We start from the raw sequence: 21,962 nt of genomic DNA on the forward strand, positions 1-21,962 counted from the left end.
AAATAATAGTGATTTAACTTTTGGCCACACAATAAGTTATAATAATATAAAAACAAAATTAGGTATAGCAATTAATTAAACTCTAAAAAATATGTAAAAAATAAAGTACGTTCATTTCAAACCAGTAGTAATATATAGTGTATAAAGCAAGCGTTGCTGTATACAAAACTAGCGTTAAATAATAATACATAGCACACTATATATTGTTTGTTTTCAAAATGGAAGAATTTTAAATTATAATTTATTCAATGGCTTTTGATAAAAACTCAATAAAACGTTTTCCATATTGTTCTGGATCGCATGTTGATATGCCATCCACATTTGATCCGTGCTTCAATGTTTTAGCTGCTTTGGCTGCCTGCTTTTTAACACCATAATGTGTAAGTACATCAATCAATGCGATGAAATAAATTTCTCGAACTGGTGCACCTATTTTATTAAATTAAATAATGATTATATTTACAATAGGAAACAGTTACACTAACAAAAAAATTATCACTTATAAAATTACCTTCACTGCTAGGTATGGCATATATATCGAGTTCAGGTATTATAGCTGCTGCATCATACTGGCAGAGGCTTGTATCACGAGCTAATAAACTATGTGGTGAATCTGGAGGAGTATTAGCCCAAGTCACTGTATTTCCAGCACCCTCACTGTCTTCAGCATCTTCATCTTCTTCTTCTGCGTTAACATCTCCAGTTCCACTAGCAATTGCCTCTTCCCTTTCACGCTCTGCACGAGTGCAATCGTGTATGCCTAATAACAGGCTATAGTCCATCAAATGTAAACCCGTCAAAAACTAGAATGCAAAATTCATATATTTTACGAAAATGGAAATTTAAAATATTAATTTCACACTCACGTCAACATCTGCTCCTAACGTTTCTAACAACTTATCTTTTGCTTCATCTCCAATATATATTTTTGTACGTTCTTTGACAAAATCATTGTCTTTAAATGTTGGTAAGTCTTTTTCCTTCTCCTTATCTGAAGCTTCTCTATCTACTGTGGAACCTTTGAGATCAAATTTTCTAAAAATAAAAAAATAAATAAATAAGAAATGATGCAAAAGCAGAATAATAATGTATTATTATTAATATTTACTATAGAAAAAAAAAAATGTAATTATCAATGAATGACTAAGTCAAAAGATTATTTGATTAAAACTAATAAAGAAAGTAATTATTTCTAAAAATTACATATCATGATAAATGAATATAATTGGTTATTACTAGGGCTCGGATGATTATGAAATTGCATAATTTTTTATATTTATCCAATTTAATGCTAACTTGGATACAAATTTAATTCATGTTATACTGAATCAAATAATACTATTTTTATTTTGTATATTTTATGATTTTGTATTATAATTGCATATTTTAAAATTTTAAAAATAAAAAAGTCAGTACATTTAAAAAAAAAAAAATAAATAATTTTATTAACGAACTATACAATTAATTTCACAATTTGTATGTATAAATTTTATAGGTGGTAACTATAATCTAAAATTTACCAAGTATTGACATAAAATATAAATATTTATTATCGACTTAACGTTTTGTTCGGAATTACAGTACTTTATTGGACAAGGTCTAAGACAGGGGTCGGCAATTAAATTCTATGGAAATCTAGAAAATCAAAAAAAAAAATTTTGAGGGCCAGTATAAACTAAAAACTTAAATATTAGTTAATAATTGTTGTGTTATCTCAACTATGATTGTAAATAGCAATAAATGATAAACACCATCATAATCTCTAAATACATCACAAAATAGATAAAATATATATTATATGTGGAAAACCAGCATTATTAAAAAAAAAATATTTTTTGTGATTAATTATTTTTCCTTTGGGGGCCAGATTTGGCCTACGGGCCACCTATTGCCAACCACTAGTCTAAGATAACATCAATTGATGAAGAACGAAGCTTTTTACATTACAAAAATTTACTTAGCAATAATAGATGCAGTTATAAATTTTAACAAATTAAAAAAACCTTAGTAGCACAGTATAAGGCTAATAATGGTAATATCTAATTTATAAATAATAATGTAAATTAAAGTAAACAAAACGTTAGGTAAATTTAAAAAATATATTTAAAATTATATTAAAATAAATAATCAAATTTTTTGTGCATATTTTGGCATTTTTATTGGTTAAAAATGCATATTTTATAATTTTTAGCACATATTTTGATTGCATATTTCGTAATTTTTTAGTGCATAAATGCATGCATATTACAGTAGTTTTAAGTACACAAACATCCGAGCCCTAGTTATTACAAATTATAACCAATATTTTTACAGCTTATAAACATTCTTCTCATCATTGGAACTCATGAAAAATAAGATAAAAACATGTACACTAAAAGATTTAGAAGAATTTAATATTCTAGCCTTTCTGATTAGAAAGTACACAATTAAAAACTAGGTATAATATGTAATATCTAAATTATATAATTCTAGAACTTAAAATAATACTTAAGATATACCAATGTTATCAAATTTAAAAAAAATGCAACTAATTAATAGGCTATCTCCCCATATGCGTTCTACTACAAATAGAAATGATAGAATCTTTATGGGATCATTAGTATGATTAAATTATTTCATATTTTTATAATTATTAAGTAATTAAAATAAAATAAATTCCATTTTTTTTTTTTTTTTTTACTGAAAATCAACTTGTTAAAAAACATTGTTCTTTTTTAAATTTAAGTACATGGCATACTAGGAGATTGCCAATTAATAATATTATTGTTGTGTATTTGATGATTAAGTTACATTTAAAGGTTTTATGAATTGCCTCTAAAGTACTAAATAGTAAATAATAAATATCAAAGGGTCATATTTCCATCCTGTTATTTGGTATTATGCCAAATATTAACATTTAAGTTACAATCCTTTTAAAATGTCAGCTATAGCTGTTTTAATTCCAGAAAAGAACAAAACTATTTTGATTTAATACTAAGTGATTCTTATATTGAACAACTCATAATTTTCAAAATCTATTAACCTTTTAAACGTGTACAGGATAATTTTTTTTTGTTTAACTAACAATATTTTTGAAAACATTTTAATAATAAAAAAATTAAAGAAATATTTTATTTTTACTCTATAATAAAGTTTATTAATTACTACATACAAATTAGTTATTTTTTGAAGTATTTTTAATTGTATGATAATAACTAAAAGATAGCATAACTCATTAGAATATCGAAATTTATAAAATAATTTATACTTTATTTAAGATTGACTAAGGTAAATAACTAATCCGCACAAATTAAAATTTTGAAAACATCACCTAAACTTTAAATACTAACAAATTATAATTCATAACTTGTCCAGATTTCAATTTTTACAAATTGATATACTTAGAAAGATATTATGCTTTATGATACAAAATTGTATGTAAGTTTTCAAAAAGTAAAAAACTTAAGAATGCATAACAATAATAATATTTAAAAATATTATTTTGAAAAATTTTGACAGGAGCTCATATAAAAAAATATTTAGAAAATCATTCATAGATTTTGAAATAATGAGTATTATTTGATAAAAAAAAAAAAACCGTCATATTTGAACATTGTTTACATTTTAATGTCAACTTTTTAAGCACAAACAACTCAAAATATAATTAAAATGTTTAAATTTAGTCTTATTAAATTAATTATTATTCTATACTAATAAGTAGCACGCTTATAAGGAGCAAATGGTTTAATTTACCATTCTTTAATAAAAAATTAATCTACTAAAATTTGATAACAGCTAAATAAATAAATTAATAGAAATTTTATTTATATGTATGATGAATCAAATAGTAAATGCAAGAATAAATAAATATTAATTATTTTACTTATTTAAAGATGGTATTCAAATAAAATAAGTTATACCTATGTGTGGCCAAATGATTGCTAAATACATTTCTCATGGCTACAACATAATGTTCATCGCCATCAACAGTTAAGCGATACATTCCCAAATATTGAGGAAGAAGAGTTTTTCCATGTCTCTCAACTATATACTAAAAACAAAGTTTAAATTAATCATAATATAATTTATGCATTAATTACTTACAGGATGATAGTGTTTTAAAAATGAGTGCATTCTTTCAACTTCTTCACTTGTTAATGTTTTAATGATGAATAATTTGTCATATGAATAGTAAAAACCTGCGTTACTTTTGCCCGTGGTATCTGCTGAAACTGGTTGTGATCTAAAAACAAAAAAGAAATACAAAACAACTTATAAATTTGAATATATAGATTAATCCAGGTGTGTTATATCAGTTTTTAGTTGTTGGTGCCAAATTTTTGCAGGTCATTTTTCAATCATTACCAGGTCAAAATAAACTCAATATTGTTAAAGTTGATTGTTTAAAAACTAAGAATGCTGTTTATTATAATTTATTCTTTACAATAAATTACCATTATCAAATGTCTTATAGCCAATAGTCAATTGTTGGCCTGCAGTAAAAAATTATTTAAAATGTAAAAAAAAATGATAATAATAACTTTATATCAGATTCACGACACTTTAAAAATGCCACCTTCATTTATTTTTATTGGGCTAAAAAAGTTGTTTTACAAAAAAATAAGTGCAAATTTTCTCTAAACAACTGACGCACCTGGATTAGATCTTAAATTAAATAAATTTCATTGTTAAATAAACAGAAAAAGGTAATTAATATATTAAATTAGGTTAGGTATATATTAAAATATTTAACTAAAAAGATTAGTAATTATTTACTTATTAATCAAAGTAAACACAATAACACAAATAAATACTATGCCTGGTGAGTTGTGAGTAATATATTATACTGATATAGTAGATCAAAATATAAAGATGATTATTTTATCATACAAAATAAAACTATTGAAAATGTTAACTACTTTCAAAGAGTTTTCCTGAATTTCAATGAAATACAATTTAATATAATTTTACTGTAATTAGTAAAAATATAAAATATAATTCTTTAACATAGTACAATTATTATTCAACCATATATCTTTTACTGATATCATTAAGTAGAAATATAGGTGGTATTCAAATAAATTTCAGGAAGAGCTCAAATTAAATATTTTTAACTACCTAATATATAAAAAAAACACACATTGTTAGTCCTCATTCGTATACCTTCTTTTTATTTCAGTATAATTAACTTTCAATTTCTTAGGCTTATAGTTAGCTGTTTCCGTATGTAAATTAGGAGTAGTCAAGGATCTTCGATTGTACATCATAATAGATTTGCTTTGACTTTTGCGACAACAGTAGCTGCTTTGCTCAGAGAACCTTATTTTTATGCCAAAAAAATGTCATTATAGGAAAACTTGTAAGAGTGAAAATAAAAAATGAAATTTCACAGAAATGGAAAAATTAATTTTAAATACTAAATACTTTATATTTATGAACTAATATATTCAAATACATATTTTTTTTTTTTTTGTTTTATTAAATGTTTTATTCAATCTGTTTCAAAAAGAACAATAAGAACAATTGAGGAAGAGAATATAGTAAAAAAAATAAATAAATAACAAGGTAAATATAACAGAGCATAGAGACCTCCCCGTAGAAGTACTACAAGAGTATTAAAATTTAGCTAGTCAGTAGGTTTCTACACCATTTGCGCTTTAACTGTTTGGAGAAATTTTCAGGGATAGTCAAGGAAGAGATTTCGTGTTTGAGTGGATTTCTATGATTTAGAAAACAGTTGTGGAATCTTTTATAGTGTGTTTTAGCCACGTCTACAAAAAGGGATATGGAGAGGTCATGATGGAGTATGTGATTGGAGATGTAATATGGTGCTTTAGTGATTTGTCTTAAGAGTTTTGGATTGATAGGTTTGTATTTTATTGATGTTAGTAGGTTTTGCTGATCCCCAGAGCTGTATACCATAGACCCATATTGGTTTAAGTAGCATTTTGTAAATAAGAAGTTTGTTATTCAGATGAATATGTTTAGAGGTCAGCAGGTGTCTTAGTTGGCGGCTTTTGATCGTTGAGCGTTAGACGTTTGGAGTGTATATGAGGGGCCCATGTGAGCCAGTGGTCTAGGGTTAGTCCAAGATATTTTATATTTTGAGAGTAGGGTAGAGGTTGATTATTGAGAAGTAGTTGTGGACAATTTCTGAGGCATAGTGTAGTAAAGGTAAAGTGGAGTGATTTTGTTTGGTTTAATTTTGGGCCCCATTCTGTGTATCATGAGGCTAGTAAGTCAAGGTGAGTTTGCATAAAGGAGACAGCTATGTCTGGGTCAAAGTGGCATGCAAGTAGCGCTTTGTCGTCTGCAAAGTCGGCTACTATTCAAATACATATGCATAACAATTACGTTCAAGATTGATTTTAAATATATACACTATTATTGAAAAGTATAAACTACACTGAGGATAAATTATGAATAAACCAACAACATTTTCTGTAACCTCATAATCGTTTGGGTATTATATACTTTTGATGCTAGCATAAAAAACAAACCATTATTTATAAGAATTAAATAAATCATATACCTATATTTAGTAAATAATAATAATTACCTTAATGAATAAATAAAAACATTTAAAAGTACTAAGTATAAACAATTATCTACCTTGTCATTGACTCTTTGTAATCCAGATCATCAATACCAAAACGTTCTCTCAGATTACGGAACACCAATGGACAGTATTCTTTGATTTTAAAATGGCTAGGCATATTCTCCCTTTAAATAAATTTAAACATGATTTATATCATTAGATTAAACATAAATATATTAATGTATAAAAATTATTAATAAATACTAACTTGTTAAATAAATGATTGTCAACTTTGACTTTTGAATACGCTCGAAAATCATCAGGGAGTAGCATCACTGGTATTGTTACATGGCTCAATTCATTTATCTACAAAATTTAAATAAATTATTAAATTTGAACAGTAGTAAATTAATATTAATTTAAGAGTAATTTAAAATAATTAAATCAAGTATGAAAAAAATAATATTAATAATACATGAGTAAATAAAGTAAATATTTTATTTATAATTACATACAAGAACGATTTATAATGGGATATAGACATGTTATAAAGTACATACAAAAATAAGATAGGTACTAAGTTATGGAATATTTATTTATTTTTTCAAATAGTAAATTGTATTTATTTATAGATTTTGATAAATTATAAAATGTACATACTAAATATATAGGTAGTAAGATTAATTTTTATGTTTTTATTTATGTCACTTTAAATTTATGTAATATAATTGTTTATAATACATTAATATTACATAACATGCATCAATACTTCTATAAAATGATAATATTAAATTATGTTTTTTAATTCATTTTTAATTACTATTTATACTAAAACTATAGTTATTAAACATTTAAGTATATGCTAATTAAAACACTTAAACCAAAAAATAAATAAAATCAAATTATTATTAATAACTGCCATTAATTACATGGTTTATAAAATCAATGTTACCACTTATAAGATATTTAATTTTAGTTGCAATAACAATAATAAATATAGTAAAAAGACTATTAGTGTTAACTAAAACTAATGAGAACATACGAGTTATAAATTATAGTAAATATGCTGAATTAATTAATTAGCCTTAATTTTTTCATGCTCAAGCTACTATAATTCTAAAACTTATGTCATATAAAACAGAGGTTAAAAAAATATATCAGTCCAATAACACTGAAGAAATTTTTTAATTATGAAATATATTTGTTTTTAATTAACAATTATTGCTTGTAATGAAAATTCTGATTACATTAAATGTTTGACTGTGAAAAAATACAATTTATATTATATACTTCTCTATTCTAAGGTTATATTTATTATTTACTACACATTTTTAAATTTTTTATGTATTATTATACTTTACAAAATATATTAATCTTCAATATTCTTGTTGTATGCGGTCTACTACACATTTCTACATGTCATATGCAATTTACTGCGCACTTGTTGTCTACCAAATACTTTTTATACTTAAATAAATACATAGACATAGAATTATAGTATATTTAATAATACACAATTATAACAATAATATATGTCAAAATCTAATTCAAAATTTACATTATATAAGTAAAATATGTATTACAACATATACCAATATATATAAACAATTAATAACACTATTATTTTTATTATTTACATTAAATAATATAATCTAATTTAACATATCTTAAAAACATTCAATTGGGTTATCTTCATTGTTTTTTAAACACCACCATAGTTATGCTAAAATGAAGACAGCAATGATAGTGATATACCATGAATGTACATTTTATATTATTTGAAGTTTTAACCTTCCACAAACTTTCAGGTATGAAAAAGAATAATCACAACTTAGGAGGAGTAAACTTATGCCGTATTAAATGTTCAAATTTTCAATAAATTAAAAAATATTTCATAGACCATTATGGGAAAAAAACTAAAAAAATCAAAAATGTCGCTTGCTTATGAGTAGACTTATAAATCAAAGATCTAAATAAATTAATAAAATAATATTATAAATGGAAAATTTAAAAAAAACATTTGGTATATATAATATTTGATATAAAATTGCATGTATCTACAGTAATTTTTTTTTTAATTACAACAAACTAAGAAAATTTATTTTGTTGTAAACTGGTTTTATATATAAATTCCTGTTTTACTATCATTTTTATTTTTCTCTTTATTAATAAAAAAGTACAGAAATTTCTTGCTTTTATCCCTTAAAAATTTTAAATAAAAACCTAACTAAAAATTACAGATTTCTTATGAAGAAAGATGTTGAAGTTAAAATAAAAATATTTTTCTAATTTAAAATGCGTCTGTAGTTAGAAAAAAAACTACATGCCATTATAAAATCATTACATTCATTGACTCATTCATAATCTAAAAGTATAGATAGATTTAAATTTTATCATTTACATCAAATGTTTATAAATTAAATATTTTTTTGATTAGATCATTAAGTCAAATGATATAGTTTTAGAAGATTAACTTTGCTTATTTGGCTATTATTCAAAATTCATTTATATTTATGTTTAATTACTTTGTCATTAGTCATAAACCTTTTGTTTTCAGATATATTACTCATTGGTCAATACCCATAACTGATAAGCAATTTCAATATTCTAAATATAGTAATGAGATAGGTATATCTTATGCCATCCATTAAATATTAAAATCTAAAAAAAATGAAGTAATAATCTTTTAGGTGACAACACAAACCACTCTTTAAAGAAAAGTCCAGAATGAACTGTATTCTTAGCCTAATGTCTATAGACTATATTTAACATGAAATATATAAATCTAGCTAAGGCAAAATAATCTAAAAAGAATTAACTAAACCACATAAATTTTAATATTTTATATCAAAAAATTTAACAGTTTATTTTACTTTTATTTTTGATGGGCCATAAAAGTTTAACTTTTTTAATTTCCACTTAATCCTTGTAGCTGTGGTCAAATAACATACTTTTAAATGTAAAAGCAAAAAATAAAATAGATACATAATATTTTTTAAGCATCTCATAAAAAATACGAGTACCTAGTAATACATAATTATTTTAAAATAGTTATGTCAACTCAAAATGATAAGTATATCAAGATTTTATTATAATTTTATTTTTCTAATTAATAATCTAATTACACTTATTAAGGAATAGAAATTTCTTTTTTTAATTTAAAATAAACAATCTACATTAAAATAATAGTTGAAGGGAAAATACTATATAATAAAAGATATAATTATTAATATCTTTATTATTTTTTTTTTGTAATTTTGCTAAGAAATATAATTAAATAATCAATTTAACATACTATTAAAAATGATAAGTAATATTAATACAATTTAACATGTAGACAAATTAAGTTAACTAATAATAAGTAACTAAAAATTAAATGTTACATTTCTATTTTGTATTCATAAATAATAAATACAATTAAATTGTTTTTAAATGTTTATGATATGAATAAACTGAAATTTTTACTTTCATTTTTTTTTTTTTTATTGAAAATCCTTGAAGATATTTATAATAGCTTCCTCCTTTCTCTTATTAAAATTATTCTTTGATTAAGCTATATATTAAACAATTTATGTATAGTTTTATTTTTGAAAACTTGATAAAGAATAGAGTAGAATAGTATATAACTAAATTTTTCAAGAACCTCAATATTTAAGTAAAATACAGAAATATATATAAATAAAAAAATAAATATAAAATTGTCAAAAAAAATTGGATAGTTACTCAATAATATTAATATTATGATAAATAGGATATTATTATAATCAACTAAAATGTATACATACAGTATGATTCACACCCCACATGAGAACTGACAGCAGTGGCTCATTGGCACGGAACAACTTAACCTTCTGTCTCTTCACACCAATGTGTTTTTTTTTCAGTTTGCTGAGTCCACCTTGTACCACGCTCATAGTTATTCCGAATTATCACGATAGATGAACAATAATGGGGCTTGAATTATAAACGTTGAATGTCGAGTACTAGAAATCGAGACAAAGTGTGAATGATCCCAATTTGCTCGTACTAACTAGTAGACATCTCAACGTCACGATTGTATTGCAGATAAATCTTAAAGGTCCGCATTAGTAGACTGTCATTTGAATTTGATGATAATTTGGTGTTTCAAATGATCTGTTAATTAATACGTTGTGCGATAGAAATATGTCAACACTCAACAATAATAATTTAAGCACTACTTTTTTTTTATAAACACTAAACAGCTAAATTACAGTTCTACACGACGGCCGATAGGCGATACTCATTATATTATCAATTAATTATCATAATGAAATCGTGGATCAATAAACATCAAATTCCCTTTCCTTCATGAAAATAGTGATACAGCTTATCTCATATCTAAAACCGGTAGCGGTATGTGATTATAATTGACCGCGAGTTTAGCATATTATCATTTATAAATTATATATTTTGTAATGAGACCCTAGTGATTACGTCAATTCTTCGGGCTTCGACTCAAAATTTGTTTTAACTTATAAGTTATAAGTAAAATTGTAAAATGTTTTTATGTGCTTTTAGTACTTTGTAATTTTACGTTTTTTGTATTTTGACTTTTTTTAAGTACGTTTAAACTTAAAACGGGCATAAACTTTAATAATTTTCTTTAATTTTGAACTTAAATTGATGTTTGATATACAGTATTTTAGAATATGACGACATTAAGAGAGCTGAATATGAAACATAAGGGAATAATGAAAAAAAATCTAAGGCCTAGATGTGTTGTTACAGATCCTTATGAAAAATTTTGGTAATATTTGCTAATATTTATATAAAAGCATGAAAACAGCCTAAATAACACAAATAGATACACATTTTTCTACTAATAAATAGAGTTCTTCATACAATCTATTTCACAATGGGTATTTTATTTACCAATCATTTATATGTAAATTACAACTATCCATGGATTTAAAATTGTTTAGATCATATAAAAACTAGTATTTAATAAAAAAATTTTTTTTCTATAGGCCAATTTTAGATTTAGAAAAATCACAATTACTAGTTGACGAAATGCAAAAGTAAGTATCAAACCTTCATACTCTTTGTTATTAACTAAATATGTTTAGTTTTAAAGTTTATCAATATAACACATTTTTACTAAGAAACATACAAATTTAACTTAAAAATTTCCTACCTAATAAAATTAATTTTTAAATGCTTTTACCAAGTAATTAATTAGTTATTGTGTAGTATGCACATATTTTTTAAGTTATATTGTTTAATTTACTGATAAATCAATAATTGTATTAAACCTTATAATATGACCCATTTAATGTTTATCAACTTTACTTTAATAGTTTATTTATATTTTTAATTTTTTCAGAAGTATATCTAAAGAAAATGGTAAGTTAAAAGTAAATTGGTTCACTTTAAAGAAATTACCTTTGGATGTACGAAAATGCCAAATTAAAAATTTTTCCATTTCACATAAACAACATATAAGTCCTGAATTAAAAGCACAAAGGTAAGGCTATCACTAATTTTTAACCATAATGGTTTTTTTATAAACCTAATAGTAAATACAAAGTATTTATAAATATGTATTTGCAGATCAGTTTTGAAAATGGGTATTAATGAAGTTAGTAGATGTGTTGAAAAAGATCAAATAACTTGTTGTTTGATAGCAGAAGATGTGGCAAACTGTATGATTGCTAAACATTTACTTATTATGACTTCTACAAAGAGAATACCAGTTCTAATTCTTCCAGATATGCGTTCAATTACAAAACGTCTAATTGGTTTTTCTTCTGCAGTGATAGGAATGAAGAATGATATATTAAGCAGACCTGAAAGTCCTTTGTATAATCTCTATCAAACTATTATTCAGTTATCTAATAAATTTAAAAATCCAAGTATTAAACAAATTGGTATGAGGGAATTGAAATCAAAAGAAAATCCAGCAAGATTAAATGTTAATATCGAAAATTATTTACTTAAGAAGCCCCAAGAAGGTAGGGCTTTTGTACTAGGAGAAACATCAAATGTTCATGCATTAAATGACTTATCATTTATACCAATTGAAAAAATGGCAGTTGGAAACCAACAACCTTTTGAACATGAAGAATTATTTGAAATACCAACATCTAATAATTTATTTAGTATAGACACAAAACCTACAAATATTGAGGATATAGGAGAATCTGTGGAACGTAAAACAAAAACCTATAAAGAGCCTTTATTGAGATATTATGGATTAAAAATGAAAAAAATGAAACCCAATCCCAACAGAAAGCCAAAAGCAAAAGGAAATAATTAACACATTCACATACAAAGAATACAATTTCACATAACTACTGTCAATTTTGTCATTTTATATAAAAAAAATATACATTAATAAATTGCACAAAGTTAAATAAATTATTTTATTTAAATTCGTTTATATTCCATTTAAATTAAAACGTCAATTAACTTGGCTATATTTTCTGGAACATAAACACCATATACAGAGCTGAAAAAAAGAATTGTTCAGAAAAAATAATTTGTTAGCATTTTAATAGCCAAAAAATCTTACTTGCAACTTCCCATTCAGATGTTGATAGTGTTCCGACACTGTCTTGTTTATTTTCCTTTAGAAACTGTTTGGCTTTGTCATAATCATCTTCCATTCCCATAAGTTCAGTTTCTTTCCGTGGAGGATAGAACTAAGTACAAAATTTTCATTAAAAAAAAAAAAACAAATAAAAGGTTTGTTTATATTATATAATTATATATAAAATACAAAAGAAATTAACTGTTATAATTCAAAATCCAAGTTATTGTTTTCAGAAAATGATTAAATAATTAAAAACAAACATTTTATAGTTATTTTAAAACAAAATTAAAAATGACTGTATATCTTTGTAAATTAATATTGGTAAAAATGTTTAACAAATACTGTGTATCATAATAAGAACATTGATTTTTTTTTTTTTTTAAGTATGAACAAAAATGGAAAAATATGAAAAAGTTAATGTTGAATTCAAGTACTAGAAAAAAACCAATACTTTTTAAAATTACTAAAAATTAAACAATTGTATTTAATACAACAGCTCAGCCACCTATGTATAAAACAATAATTGTAGACCTAAGTCCTAAATAGTAATATCTTAGTGTTTTAAAAATCTACACTTCAATGTTTTTAACATTTTAGTTTGAAAATAGATTTTAATGTAATGAATAATGATATTACTATTTAAATCATAAGATTTGTCTTTTATAAAGGATGATAAGAAATAAATAATGAATATAAATAAAATAGCTTCAAATACTAATATCAGCTTGTGTTCAATTTGTAATCACAAAGGAGTTATAATTTAATGACTAATGATGTATCATGAAAAATTCTATATCATTAGTTATAAAATATTAATATTAATTTTACAATAAAATACCTCTAAAGCTGTTAAACGACTTAAGAAATTTATATCTAAACTTGATTGTTCTTTAAAGTATTCCGCAAACGTCATTTTCATTTTTAGTTCTAATCCATAACTTTTTGCTAACCTATTTAACATATTATTAAAATAAATAAAATAATTAAAAAATTATAAAATTAACTGACTTTTCTAAAACAGGAAAGTAAACTAGGAACTCTGGGCAGTCGACAACTCCTTCTAAATGAAAATTATATTTTGCACCAAATATTGGAAATGGTTTGTCAATATCGCACATAAACTCAATATTATAGATATTGTTACCAAATTGTTTTTTACCACATTCTTTTTGGCGTCTCCTAAATTAATCAATATAAATTAAATTAAAATAATTATTAATATACATAATTTTGATAAATAAATTGATTATACGTCTAAGCATGTTATGTGATGTAAACTGACAGTGCCATGACTTCTATTTAAGAAGCTCTTCTCTACTCAATCTAAATCTTTTGTTCCTAAAATATCTAATTACCAGACTATTTTTTCATCCTAGTTTACTTGTAAATTCAAGAATCAAGTCCTTTCTATAGCTTGCGTTCATGCACAATATTCAACCCACTCAGTTACTATATGAATATCAATTTTTATCTTTGTGACCCATACTTATTATGTAATTCTCATTCATTTAGGACTTTGGTTAGTAAAAAATTATTCTCCTTTTTACCCAACAACAAATCACTGAATGATATACTAAGTTAGAATCCAATCCTTTTTATATTGCAAGCCCTTCCTAATGATGCTAATACTTCTTGTCAGAATAATCAACCTTTCTTCGACATTAATTCTATTAATCAATGGATCTTTGAACCTTGGATCCTAATAGTATCCAAGGTGATTTTTTATGTAAACTGAAATATTTTAGTAGAATCTCTAAAATAACAATTTAGGCACTTAACTGAGCTAATTAAATTAATTAATCTTGCGTGGACCGGACATAAAATGTATTGTTCTGAATTACTATCTCGTGTCTCTTTCAATATTCTTTCCTACAGTACTAATACTTCTGTAAATATTCATCTTACCTTTTTCATTTTTTAAATTATTTTCTGAACTTTCCAATTATTTATCACATATATGTTATAAATATACTAACTCTATTTTCCTTTTCCATATTAATCTGCCTATTTTTTATATTATTTTAATCTGTACATACATACAATATACATTGATATACTATCATCTTGTTGAAATGGGTTTGATCCATAAGTAAAATAAAAATTAATTATATTAAACTAATATTACTTACACAATTTCTCTTGCATTAGGTATAGTACCTATAAAAATTCCACCGCTCACCAAATTTTCTGTCACATTTTTTAGCATGCATTCAGCTTGTTGTATACTTTCAAAACAGTAGTGAAATGCAAATTGACAACTAACCAAATGTAACTTCATAGATGAATCTTTAAATAATGTATTTATATTTACCTAAAAGTATTTCATTTAAAAATAAATTAAAAATTGGTGTTTAATGAATATAAAATATGAATTACTCTAGTGCAGTCAGCAACAATAAATTGAGCATCAAATAAGTATTTATTTCTTTTTTTCATCTCTTCATATCTGGTATGACAATTTGATATTGATCCAGGAGATATATCCACAGCCACAAGATGTTCCATATAACTTGCATTTCTCCATTTATTTAAATCACCACCTTTACCACAAGCTAAATCTAATACATGCAATTTTCCATCATGAATTCTACTGTCTCTAAGCATTGTTACAGCTTTCTCTAAACAATAATAACAATATTAATAAGCATAATGGATGAAAAAAAAAGCATTTTTCTCACGGATAAGAGTTGATTTAACCCAATTGTTAAAATTGCGTAAATACAAGATACGAGATGCATTTCTTGCTGATAAATTATTTTCTCCGTTATCGTAGTGACGAGCAATGGTTGCAGACAATGGTTCTTCAATTTTTGTCACTTCTGACATGTTCTATAAGATAATAACATATATAATATTGGACACAGGAACCAAATGTTAGTACAAAAGTAGTACAAGAAATTACAACCGTTATAAAATGGTAATCAACAAATAAATCAATTGTTACATGTAATAATTGTTGGACAAGTAGGTTTACCATTTCAAAAATTTCCAATAAAAGATTGAGTTGTTTCTTGTCACCTACTATTGATCAAAAAAATCTGAATTGGTCTTTAATACTAAATATTCAAATTAACAAAATATTGTAGATTGTAATTTAAAATATTAACATTGAATATATATATTATAATAGTATTGGTTGATTTAAAATTTAAATATTTTATACCTAATCACTTGGCAAGACACTAGGTAATCAATTGTACTGTTTAGTGTTATCTAACTACCAACTACAGAACAATAATACTACAGTGGTATTGAAGTACAGATTACAGACTACTGATGAATATAGTAATGTTTGTGAAGTTACCTTGCAACCGAACTTTTACCATTTATCATTTATGATAAGGTGGTAACCGTAATACTGCATAGTGCATAGGTAGTGCATACTGCATATTCTATTGCTTACATGCTAAAATGCGTAAGTAGGGATTAACATATTTATTTTTTTGATATTTTAATATCTTACAATTTATCAAATAATATATCTATTATAATTTATAATATTACTTATATATCAGTAACATAAAACAATTTTTTTTTTTTTATACATGGGTACTTATTTAAAGAAATTTTAATATAAATTGTAACTCAATTATTAGCTATCCTATATTATTATTATTGTAATAAATAATTATTAAAGGATTAATGAAATAAATCCATTATTGATTGAACATCAGCATATTAAAGTAGGAACCTATCTAAAGAAAAGTATTTATTATAATAAAGAAGACAACATTTTCTTCCAATTTATTTTTTTTTATAAAGTGAATATAAACATGTAAAGTTTCTAATTTTTATTTCTGTAATTTTATTAAAGTATGTCATTGTATGTACCTTAAAAATATATAATTAAAAAATTTTAATACATTATGTTTATATTAATAGACAATAGTTATTAGTTATTTACTTCTCGACCTATACCTTCCTCTAAATTAAGAAATACCACGACAAATGGGAAGAGAGTGCTTCTATATCAGCTTAGCTAAGTCACTGAAACTTAGCAATATTTCGATACATAAAGTTTTAAGTTGTGTAATCTATATTATTATTACATATTATTTAAACGTAAAACGATAATATTTAATAACAATTTTAAGTTTTAACACAAAAAACAAATTTATCAAAAGACATATCTTATGTAATAGGTATATAATATTTCTATAAAATTATAATGCTGAGTATTATATATTTATTTCCTGTGAAGAATAGTTTCTTGTCTAAGAAATTCCAGTGTATTATTTTCTCATATAGGTAATTAAATTCCTGTTAAATTTTTTTTCCTGATTAATAATTTTTCAACTATGATTTTTCTCTTGTATTTTTTTCCTAGTTATTATATTCCTACAAATTATTATTTCTGTTATTTGTTCCGTATATAAACCTATGTCTATGTGTACATATTTTTTTGATCTCTATTTTCTAATATTTTACTTTTTACGTATTTTATTTATATATTTTATTATAATCATATAAAAAAGATTTTTTTTTAATAAATTTAACATAATGAAATACTTTTAAGCCTTTTAAAATTTTCAACTAAAAACTAAGTGAAAAATATTGATATAGGTAAGCCATAAAATAAAAAATTATAAAAAAAGAATACAAGAAAAACAGCACGTAGGTAGTAGGTACCTACTTACCTTATATAATTATTTCCCGTTTCATAAAATAACTGTGTAATGTGTACATTTATGATAGGTACTCGTATAAAAATAAAAATTTCATTAAAGGTTAACTTTTATTATACCTAATGGTTTATTCTACATCCTACATTTATACTTTCCAAACATTTCACCAATATCAGTGGCCTACGCTTCTTTCCATACCTAATAGCATTGTGTGAAGTTTAACTGGTAATTTTTTTCAGAGGCATATTAAACTATTCTTACCGATAGAGCAAAGATTAGAACATACCAACCACTCGTATTTTATTATTTTATTTTATCGTATCTACCTACCAAAACCACATGAATTCATGAAATATGATTTTGTGGCACAACATTTATATACCTACGTTCATATTAACTACAAAACAATAGTACCTATACGTTTATACAAATTGCATGTTATAATAATTATATTTAAACTAATATAAATTATGATTTATTCCAATTATTTAAGTCTTCGTAGTTCTTAAAACACTTAAATAGATTTAATCATGTTTTATTATTATAATATTACAATATTAATTATTAACAACACGCTAGTAGCGTGACACTACAGACTACAGTCCGTTATATTAAGTCTGGAATATTATTAATAATATTATTATAGGTAAGTTAATTTAATATTTAATAATATTGTATTAAAATGCACTTTGCAGTGTTTGCATAGTCACAAGACATTAAACAACATACTTCATATTATATTGTGTATACGACCAAACTGTGACCATCACCATACTATACTATCTATTCGTGGGGAAGCGAAAAATGTAAATACTAAATAATAAAAAACACAAGTTACAACTGTGATAAAAGACGGTTAAGGAAGTTGAGCAAGCCAAGCCGCTTTTTTCACAGTCCAATTTTCATAAATTAATTTCAAATTTTTAAACCAATTACTGATAAGCTAGTAGATTCCCTTCAAATTCCCAATTCCTACTTCCATAAACAATTAATAAACTAATTGAATGTGAAAATTCGTGGTAAATTTCTAACGTAAGTAATCATCATCATTAGCATATCAATCTGTTATATCTAGAAATTGAAATACGAAACATAAACATATAAATATTATTTTATAATATTAATTAATTAATTTTTTTTCAATATTTTTGTAATAATTATGAAAAGTATTTATCAATAAGTTAAAATGATTTATTTTGTTTGAATTCTTTGCTATGTATATGATATTGTTTAAAGTTTGAATAGTTTTATTTTTTTACATATTATAAGTATTTTACATTTTGAATTAGACTTCTTTATAGGTTTAAAATGTTAGTTTTTAGAAGTTAAATAAATATTTTAGTTTTAAATGTTTATGAAATTTTTAGGAAAACACTCAAGATTCAAATCATGTCTGTAGTTCTTGAAACTACTATTGGGGATTTAACAATAGATTTATTTATAAAAGAAAGACCTCATTGTAAGTATTTACTTATATTCTTAAATAAATTTATATTTTCTTCATTTCATCTGTTACTGACTAAATAATACTCTATTTGCCATATAATAAATAAATCAAACTTAGTTATTAAACCTTCATACTCTTTTTGCATTATTAAAATTTTTGTTTTGTTGTGAAGTATATATCTATTAAATTTTAACCATTCCAGCTTGCAAAAACTTTCTGAAGCTATGTAAATTAAAATATTACAACTTTTGTCTCTTTCATCATGTGCAATCAAATTTTGTGGCTCAAACAGGCGATCCTACAGGTACTGGATCTGGAGGACAATCTGTTTATGGGTAAATTTAAAACAATTTTCATTATATTATTTATATTTTAATTGCATTTTCATTTAATTTAGAATTTTATCTGGTAAAGATGCCAGGTACTACGAAGGAGAAAAAAAACCAAAAATAAAACATGATCGACCAGGACTTGTTTCAATGGTTAATTGTGGCGATAATTTGTATGTTGAAAGTTCAACATTTTTTATTAAATTAATTATTTTGATATATTTTTTTATTTTATAGAGTTGGATCACAATTCTTTATAACTTTAGGTGAAGATACAACTTGTTCGTTAGATGAACATATTGTTTTTGGTGAAATAGCTGAAGGTCATGATGTATTATTAAAATTGAATGAAACAATTTGTGATGCTACACATCGACCATATCAGGATATAAGGTTTGAACTTTTTGTATATATGTTACATTTGAAGTAAGTTTTAAAGTCTAACTTTAAGTGATCTAAATTATAAATGTATATATTATATTTATATATATTAATGCATATTATTATACAAATTAAAATTAACAAAATACATCGGTTTATCACTCATGGTTTTTGATTGATATGATAATTTTTATAAATTATTATTATACCATACGTATTTATTAAAAACAAATTAAACTTAGAAAATCAAATGAACTGCTGAATTTATTTTTAAAATAAAATAATATTATTTTTTTAAATTAATACCTTATTTTATCGAATATTAAAAAAATGAAATGTTTTATTATGTATTTAATAATAACTTATTAATTTTCTAATAGAAACATGATCCAAGTACTCTAATTTTTTTTCTAATTAATTAAAATTTATATTACTTAATTTTTTCTTATGACAGAATAACACATACAGTCATCTTAGAAGATCCATATTCTGATCCTGATGGTTTAATTATACCATGTCAATCTCCTGAGCCACCACTAGAAGTACTCCAGGTAAATAAACTTTTATAATAAGTATATTTAGATTTTAAATATAAATTTATATATTTGTTTAGAGTGATAGAATTGGAGCAGATGAAGATATCACTGAAGATATAGATATTGAAGAATTAGAAGAAAAACGATTAGAAAAGGAAGCTTTAGCTCGTGCTACCATTCTTGAAATAGTTGGTGATTTACCTTCTGCTGATATTGCACCTCCCGAAAATGTTTTATTTGTGTGTAAACTAAATCCAGTTACCAGTGATGATGATTTACAAATAATATTTAGCAGATTTGGCAAAATTGTTAGGTAAATTTTTTATTTTAAATTATACGTTATGTAAAATACAATATAATACCAATCAATTAGTATTAAATTTAATTGTGTTTGGTTAAAAATAAGCAAAATTATTAAATACTACATTTCTAATTTTCATATTTATCACTTTATTACAGTTGTGAAGTTATTAGAGATAAAAAGTCTGGGAATTCTCTTCAATATGCTTTTGTTGAATTTGATAATCAAAAATCATGTGAAGACGCTTACCTCAAAATGGATAATGTGCTAATTGATGATCGCCGAATTCACGTAGATTTCAGTCAAAGTGTATCAAAAATTAAATGGTTAGGCAAAGGAAGAGGAGTGAAGTACACTGATAAAGATGATGAAGGAAAAAATATAAGTGATAAATATTCTAAAAACAGAAATAAGAAAAGAGATAGCTATGACTCTAGAAATCATTACAGTAAAGATAAAATGTCAACTCATGAATCAAAACATTATAGAAAAAATGATAAAAGTAATAAATATCGAAATGAAAAAGAAGATAGGTTACCCTATAACAAGTATAGGAGAATTGAAAAAGATGAAGACAGAAGACGTGATAGTTATGACAAAACAAAAAAAATCTACAGAAATGAAAAAGAAAGAAAAAGCGATAGAAAAGAAAGAGATGGAAGAAGAGAGAAGGATGACAAAAATAAAAGGAGTAATAGAGATGATAGAGATAAAAGAAGTGATAGAACCAAAAGTGATAGGTATGATAGAGGTAGCCGTAGATAAATGTAAGTATCAAATAATGAATAAAATGGTTGGAAATGGCAGTGTAACAATTAAAATTGTATATTGACAGGAGATTACTAAACTTGTAAGTAAATAACTTTAAAAATGTATACATTAATATACTTGAATTGTTACATTTTTATTGAAATTGAATATATTGGTATGTTTTGAGTCTCAATCTATCTATGTATAGTTAATCAAGTAAACTGATGATAGTAATTAACCCTTTAACCATCTATCATCAAACACTTTCTGAAAATTTACCACATCATCTCAATAGGTGTCAGTGCCATGACCTACTAAATAAGCTGATAAATAAACAAATTCTTCTAAATGGTTTCATTACTGGATAACTTTCCTCATCATGTATTTATGTGTTATTTTTATGTACATAATTATTTATTGTAATATTATCTCATTTACTTATCATGCTAAGCAAATATAGATTTAAATTTTTCTTCAAATAAAAAAAACTTATTGAAACTATACTGGTAGTTCTTAAGATCAG

At 24.1% G+C, this 21,962-nt stretch overlaps 4 protein-coding genes across 7 annotated transcripts; 2 read left to right on the forward strand and 2 right to left on the reverse strand.

Moving 5' to 3' along the window:
• Positions 1–90: 90 nt before the first annotated feature.
• On the reverse strand, positions 91–10,775 carry LOC112600634 (phosphatidylinositol 5-phosphate 4-kinase type-2 alpha). Of its 2 annotated transcripts, XM_025347916.1 has the most exons (9): positions 10,303–10,775; positions 6,786–6,883; positions 6,592–6,702; positions 5,143–5,298; positions 4,084–4,222; positions 3,900–4,030; positions 867–1,035; positions 512–803; positions 91–429 (listed from the first exon to the last, which is right to left on the reverse strand). In XM_025347916.1, exons 1-9 carry the CDS (start codon positions 10,429–10,431, stop codon positions 242–244), a joined length of 1,413 nt encoding a protein of 470 aa, XP_025203701.1. In that variant the 5' UTR covers positions 10,432–10,775; the 3' UTR covers positions 91–241. The 2 variants fall into 2 exon arrangements, with proteins under 2 accessions (XP_025203701.1, XP_025203702.1); XM_025347917.1 differs by lacking the exon at positions 5,143–5,298.
• A 307-nt stretch (positions 10,776–11,082) lies between these two features.
• Positions 11,083–12,889, forward strand: LOC112600611. Its single transcript, XM_025347889.1, has 4 exons — positions 11,083–11,285; positions 11,506–11,556; positions 11,862–12,002; positions 12,089–12,889. The coding sequence occupies exons 1-4, from the start codon at positions 11,188–11,190 to the stop codon at positions 12,792–12,794; spliced, it is 996 nt and encodes a 331-aa protein (XP_025203674.1). The 5' UTR covers positions 11,083–11,187; the 3' UTR covers positions 12,795–12,889.
• On the reverse strand, positions 12,886–16,371 carry LOC112600610 (mRNA cap guanine-N7 methyltransferase). Of its 3 annotated transcripts, none has more exons than XM_025347886.1 (8): positions 15,976–16,370; positions 15,749–15,899; positions 15,447–15,688; positions 15,200–15,381; positions 14,079–14,249; positions 13,909–14,020; positions 13,050–13,179; positions 12,886–12,986 (listed from the first exon to the last, which is right to left on the reverse strand). In XM_025347886.1, the coding sequence occupies exons 1-8, from the start codon at positions 16,045–16,047 to the stop codon at positions 12,952–12,954; spliced, it is 1,095 nt and encodes a 364-aa protein (XP_025203671.1). In that variant the 5' UTR covers positions 16,048–16,370; the 3' UTR covers positions 12,886–12,951. The 3 variants fall into 3 exon arrangements, with proteins under 3 accessions (XP_025203671.1, XP_025203672.1, XP_025203673.1); XM_025347887.1 differs by having other exon boundaries at positions 12,952–12,986; positions 16,015–16,371; XM_025347888.1 differs by having other exon boundaries at positions 12,952–12,986; positions 16,045–16,367.
• A 2,151-nt stretch (positions 16,372–18,522) lies between these two features.
• LOC112600529 (peptidyl-prolyl cis-trans isomerase sig-7) lies at positions 18,523–21,940 on the forward strand. Its single transcript, XM_025347780.1, has 8 exons — positions 18,523–18,727; positions 19,063–19,154; positions 19,345–19,477; positions 19,540–19,644; positions 19,709–19,864; positions 20,307–20,403; positions 20,466–20,701; positions 20,848–21,940. The coding sequence occupies exons 2-8, from the start codon at positions 19,085–19,087 to the stop codon at positions 21,452–21,454; spliced, it is 1,404 nt and encodes a 467-aa protein (XP_025203565.1). The 5' UTR covers positions 18,523–18,727; positions 19,063–19,084; the 3' UTR covers positions 21,455–21,940.
• Positions 21,941–21,962: the final 22 nt, after the last annotated feature.

Source organism: Melanaphis sacchari, unplaced genomic scaffold, assembly GCF_002803265.2.
Source record: "Melanaphis sacchari strain LSU unplaced genomic scaffold, SCAv2.0 Contig65_pilon_pilon, whole genome shotgun sequence".
Taxonomy (NCBI): Eukaryota; Metazoa; Arthropoda; class Insecta; order Hemiptera; family Aphididae; genus Melanaphis; species Melanaphis sacchari.

Excerpts from the sequence above, each read along its gene's own strand:
- LOC112600610 (XM_025347886.1), bottom strand. The coding sequence starts at position 16,047 with ATGGTAAACCTACTTGTCCAACAATTATTACATGTAACAATTGATTTA. Across the intron at positions 15,900-15,975 it reads TTGATTACCATTTTATAACG|AACATGTCAGAAGTGACAAA; the intron begins GTTGTAATTTCT and ends ATTATCTTATAG. Across the intron at positions 15,689-15,748 it reads GGTTAAATCAACTCTTATCC|AGAAAGCTGTAACAATGCTT; the intron begins GTGAGAAAAATG and ends ATTATTGTTTAG.
- LOC112600529 (XM_025347780.1), top strand. The coding sequence starts at position 19,085 with ATGTCTGTAGTTCTTGAAACTACTATTGGGGATTTAACAATAGATTTA. Across the intron at positions 19,155-19,344 it reads TATAAAAGAAAGACCTCATT|CTTGCAAAAACTTTCTGAAG; the intron begins GTAAGTATTTAC and ends TAACCATTCCAG. Across the intron at positions 19,865-20,306 it reads CGACCATATCAGGATATAAG|AATAACACATACAGTCATCT; the intron begins GTTTGAACTTTT and ends TTCTTATGACAG.
- LOC112600634 (XM_025347916.1), bottom strand. The coding sequence starts at position 10,431 with ATGAGCGTGGTACAAGGTGGACTCAGCAAACTGAAAAAAAAACACATT. Across the intron at positions 4,223-5,142 it reads TATACTGAAATAAAAAGAAG|ATCACAACCAGTTTCAGCAG; the intron begins GTATACGAATGA and ends TTTTGTTTTTAG. Across the intron at positions 1,036-3,899 it reads AATCATTTGGCCACACATAG|AAAATTTGATCTCAAAGGTT; the intron begins GTATAACTTATT and ends TTTTATTTTTAG.
- LOC112600611 (XM_025347889.1), top strand. The coding sequence starts at position 11,188 with ATGACGACATTAAGAGAGCTGAATATGAAACATAAGGGAATAATGAAA. Across the intron at positions 11,286-11,505 it reads GATCCTTATGAAAAATTTTG|GCCAATTTTAGATTTAGAAA; the intron begins GTAATATTTGCT and ends TTTTTTCTATAG. Across the intron at positions 11,557-11,861 it reads CTAGTTGACGAAATGCAAAA|AAGTATATCTAAAGAAAATG; the intron begins GTAAGTATCAAA and ends TAATTTTTTCAG.